This window comes from Limulus polyphemus, unplaced genomic scaffold (assembly GCF_000517525.1).
Source record: "Limulus polyphemus unplaced genomic scaffold, Limulus_polyphemus-2.1.2 Scaffold897, whole genome shotgun sequence".
In the NCBI taxonomy this organism is placed as follows: Eukaryota; Metazoa; Arthropoda; class Merostomata; order Xiphosura; family Limulidae; genus Limulus; species Limulus polyphemus.
The window spans coordinates 150,923-155,907 of NW_013666507.1; the positions used below are offsets into that span (position 1 = coordinate 150,923).

At 29.1% G+C, this 4,985-nt stretch overlaps 1 protein-coding gene across 14 annotated transcripts in view; it reads right to left on the bottom strand.

Moving 5' to 3' along the window:
* LOC106461099 (acetyl-CoA acetyltransferase, mitochondrial-like) overlaps positions 1 to 4,985 on the bottom strand; it is a 152,632-nt gene that overhangs the window by 90,914 nt on the left and 56,733 nt on the right. For all 14 annotated transcript variants that reach the window (XM_022387981.1, XM_022387971.1, XM_022387976.1 and 11 more), the window contains 3 exons: positions 4,655 to 4,747; positions 4,356 to 4,406; positions 2,483 to 2,584 (listed from right to left, as the gene is read on the bottom strand). In XM_022387981.1, the coding sequence (XP_022243689.1) occupies positions 2,483 to 2,584; positions 4,356 to 4,406; positions 4,655 to 4,747 (246 nt within the window). The remainder of the gene's footprint in view (positions 1 to 2,482; positions 2,585 to 4,355; positions 4,407 to 4,654; positions 4,748 to 4,985) is intronic.

The following is a 4,985-nucleotide window of genomic DNA, read 5'->3' on the forward strand; positions in this document are numbered from 1 at the left end:
GCCAATATAGGAGGCCTTACAGTCTCCACACGTGTAAAGATAGACAAGCCAAGAACAATAAGGAATGGGGAGGAGATCTTTAGTAGGGAAGACATTTTTTATGCGTGATGTGGATTTAAAAACTAATCTTAACTCTCCAACTCTGAACAACATGTAGTCTTCATTTAAATTATACATTTTTTAATATGTTCGTATTACTGATTTTTCGTTTTTTTTTCTTTTTGTTGCATTTTCTTCCTGTAGTTTCTCCCCATGATTACTGTTTAGTGTTTTATTTGTTTAATTATCGTTATATTTAGCAACTGTACTTTGAAAATGTATAAAGACTGATGTAAATTCATTTTATTCTGCTTTAGATACTGAAGATGGAATCTGATAGAATTCCAAAACGTTTATCCATGTCCCCTTTTTGTCAATAAACAATGTTGTTTATCATAAGTGTCGTAATCTTGTTTATAATCAAACTTTGTTTTCCTTCGAACACATTGATTGCTAAAATTTAATTATAAATAGATGTATAATGTTACAAACTAAGAGCTACTTAGGATAAACGAATGTAGTTTCATGCTACAATTTGAATTCATTCTAGAAAGAAAAAAAAGGGTAATTTTATTTTGATTTTTTTTCTGGTGGTTATGAGATTGGTCAAATTGACTGATCATGTTTTGAGATAGGGTAGAGAAATTAACAGATAAACTATATAGTTTTACTGAAAAAAAAATGTTTGGAATGCATTTAGGAGGTTTCAGGGATTACACAAAGAAAATTTGAGATTTTTGAGATGAGGAAAAATATTTTTTAATTTTAACATGAAAATTACTTTGCACACGGACTATTCAAAACAAATTTTCAATATATTCATGGACAAATCTTTATTTTATTTAAAATACTTCACTAAAAATATGATTTTTTGTATTTGAAAGACTGCCAAATTTTGTGAAGATATACCCAATATATAGACAGTTATAAGTATTAAATTTATATCAACTTTAAACATATATAAGAATATCACATGGTCGGCCAGATTGACCGAGCCCATATTGAGAGAATTAACCTTATCATAATTCGTACAATTGTCTAGAGAATGGCATAAGCTTCTTGTGCTGTATCAGTTAAGACACTTTGTAATAATAATAATCATTTTTCGAGGGGGGGGGGCATTCCATGGTTTGGGCAACCTTCTCAGAATGTTGGAAATATTTATCAACTTAATTTTCATTAAATGGTGGCACTTTTTGTTGATCAGAGTTGAGTCTAATTTCCATTTCTTTCAGCTTAATTTCTTTTTCACCTTCAATGCACGCTTTTTCGGCCTTGAGACGTTTATTTTGTCTTTCAGCTTCGATAGGAGCTTGTTCTGTCTTGGCTTCATTATGAGCTTGTTCTTTCTCTTTTTCAACTTTGATACGAGCTTGTTCAAGTTTTAGCTGGATCTCTAAATTATCTTTAACACTTAACCCTGATTGGCTAGTGGGGTCACTAGAGTATTCCCCTAATTCTTCCTCAGGCAACAAATCATCATCGACTAGTATTTCGAAATTTTGCCTTTTTATAGTTAATTTTTTCTCCTTGATATTTTAACTTCTAGTTCTAAAACTTTGGCAATTTCGAGCAATTCATTTTTGTTATATTTTTCTAGTTGTTCAAGGGAGAGTGATTCAAGAAAATCTTGATAATCAGACATGATCAAATCTAGTTGGCACTGACAAATATAAATTAGATTAAATTTTGTCTCCGATTCAGATCTCGGTCATAAGCCCCCAATTTATTATGTTACATATTACAATTTCAAATAGCCTAAAACTGAATTAAATTGTAATTTAGATTTAATAGTTAAATAAATGTCGATATGTATCAAATTTGTGATATTTGCCAACAAGATTGATGCACACAGTTTCTTTGTTTTATACAAATGTTTTAATATACAAACAATAAAACAATTTACAATAACAGTTATTACAAACAGCTACTACAAACAATGACTTATATACAAAAGTTCCACAAATTTACAAGCAATATAGTCGTCTTTCTAGTCTGGAACTTCCTTGATATCTTATCGAGGGTTCACGATAAACAAATTAATTTCAAATTACAAATATAAAAATTAATCTAATTTCTAATAATATTCTAAAGTTATGTTATAAGGCTTATTTAAAAATGCATGATAAAGCACAGAATAAGCAAAAACCACAAGATGGTTACCACAAGAGTCCAAATAAATTGTTAGACAAAATAAAACTGATATTATGCAGAAAGCTGTACATAAACTTACAGCTTTTAAAAAAGAAAAAAAAACAACATTACGAACATGAAATTAAAAAAAAGACCGATTAAATAATAAATAAACATAAGAAAATACATAACATTGTACTACATTAACCACTTAAATACCAAACAGTAGAAATAAAAATATTTCTCTGCACACAATATGGAAGCTTTTCTCACATAAGACATCAAACATTTAAAATTCTACAATATTTACCTCAGCTGCAGTAGCAGATCTTTGATAGCTGTCTGCTGCAAAAATATCTTGTTCTTTTCTACCAATACTGTACTTTGCTGCTGTCTTATCTGCACATGAACCCTGCAAACAGTTTAACTATTGTGTATATCCTAACACGAATTAAGTTCTTATCAAAGCAAGCCAGATTATAACTAAGAAATTAGCTTAATAATGAACATGGCTAATTTACTTGTGTCAGAAAAAAAAAATGTAGGTTCAAGTAGTCTTAATATTAAATTATAAAAACCCTATAACCCAAGCTCTTTCAAAAGGTAGACCTTTCTTCTTTAGGGGTAAACTGGTAATGGTGGTGTAATTGAATGAGTTATATATAAATGGAGTTGAGTGACATCATGAAGAACAAATGTCACAGAAAACAAACCAATGATCAGAGATCACCAATTCCAGGATCTAGATTTATTCCACTAGGTTGAACAGTATTTAGATTAGCAATCCAATAAGCTTCTTTTACCTTTCTATCAGCTTTAGTTTTAAAGTTGGTTTCAATGACAATTGGAGTAACATCATTAATAAAATGACCAGGTTAGTTGAAGTGTTGAGCAAAAAGGTCTTTTTTGGTGTAAATAGAAGACTTATGGTTGTTGAAACGTTTGCATTTTTTTTTACACTGTATAAGATAAATGGTATTTGGTGTTGTGCAAGTAATTTCTTTAGAAATTTTAAAGTTTCTCTGGTTGTGCTTGTCAAAAAAAGTCTGTTTTTTTATGAATTTGCAGGTTTAACAATGAGCTTTATTACATGGATGACAACCATTCTTTGATAGGTGTAATTCACTTTTTCATGCAAAAACAATTTTTATTTATATATCTATTTTTATATGTAATGTTGACTCTCAATGCTTACTATTTACTTGTGATAATTTTCCATGGCTGTCTTCAGAAATTAATCTGCTTAACATTATTTTTCTCCATATGTTACCTTTATTTTACTTTAACAACACTTAAGTATAGTTTTTCTTGACCATTTGTAAAGTAAAACATCTCTAACACCTTTTTACATAATGCTCTCGTTTCCAGCCATGTTGCACTGGAAATGAGACACAGTTAAAAACAGAACATTGAGAAATATACAAGAACACTTATTGGAAGCCCAGGTGACTTCATGACATCACTCAACTCCTTTTATATATCACTCATTCAGTTACAACACCATTCCCAGTTTACTCCTGAAGAAGAAAGGTCCACCTCTTGAAATCATTTGGATTATAGGGTTTTTAATCATTTCATAGCTAATTTAATATACTATGCACTTGTGCCAATGAATACTAAAAATAAAAAATAATACAATATTAGGTAGTTGCACAATAAATAAGATTTATTAAAAAGAGAGAACAACCCTAAAAAGAGACTAAATGTTTTGGTGGCATAGAATGCCACCAAAATCATGTATTTTTCCAAAACATTTATTCTCTCTTTTTAGGGCTGTGCTCTCTTTTTAATATTAATCTTATTTACTGTGCAATTATTTAATGTTATATTGTTTTTAATATACTGTTCTTACATTGTTATTTACAATGATAAGAATGCATTGTTTTATTAGTTGGGTTCTCTTGTGTTTGGTAATATATTTGGCTATAATGCCAATATACAACAGAAAACAGACAAAGCTGTTAAAAAACATGAGATTAAAATTGACAAAATAAAAGTTATTAAAAATCAATGATTTTCTTCATTATTATAAATTCATAGTATCTGCTTCGTGAATAATATATCAAAAATTAGAACATTAAACCATATTACTCACAAAAAAGGTTAAAAATTAATACATAAGAATATGTTACTAATTTTGTTCAGAAGTGTTATAAGGATGTGAAATTTTCTTTGTTACTTACCATTAACAAAGAACTGTAAGCATCTGTTAGCCCATCATACTGACATCCATCCTAAGTTACAAAAATGCAAAATTTTTGCAAATTTATTGAGATAATTAATTTCATATGTTCAAATAAATAATCAATAACTCAAACAAAAAAAGGGCTATTAAAACAATATACAAAAAATGTAGTCAATCTAAATCAGATGTGCCAAGTTGTTCTTTGATAATGCTGACTGACTTTTACAAGTAACAATTTTTTTTTAGTTTCAAGCTATACAGCCATCACTGCATAAAAAAAAAAGAAAACAAACTTACAATCAAAGAAATAGTTCCAAAAGGTGTCTCTCCACGTGGAAGATAGTAAGGTACATTCGACATGCTTTCCATTCCTCCTGCCACCATAATATCCTGAACAAACAACTATAACTTCAGTATCATCCCACTGAAGTTTGTAAGTTATCAAACCATTATCTTTTTTAAGCGTTACTGTTACACTTCCTTTTTTTCTGTAAAGCCCAGTTTAAGATATGCTAGCTTCATTTTAAATGTAACAAAGCATTTGGTAAAAGGAAAGCATAGGATATTTAATAATACAAAATGTCATGAAACTACATTAACTTTACAAACAACGCTTAAACTAATAATA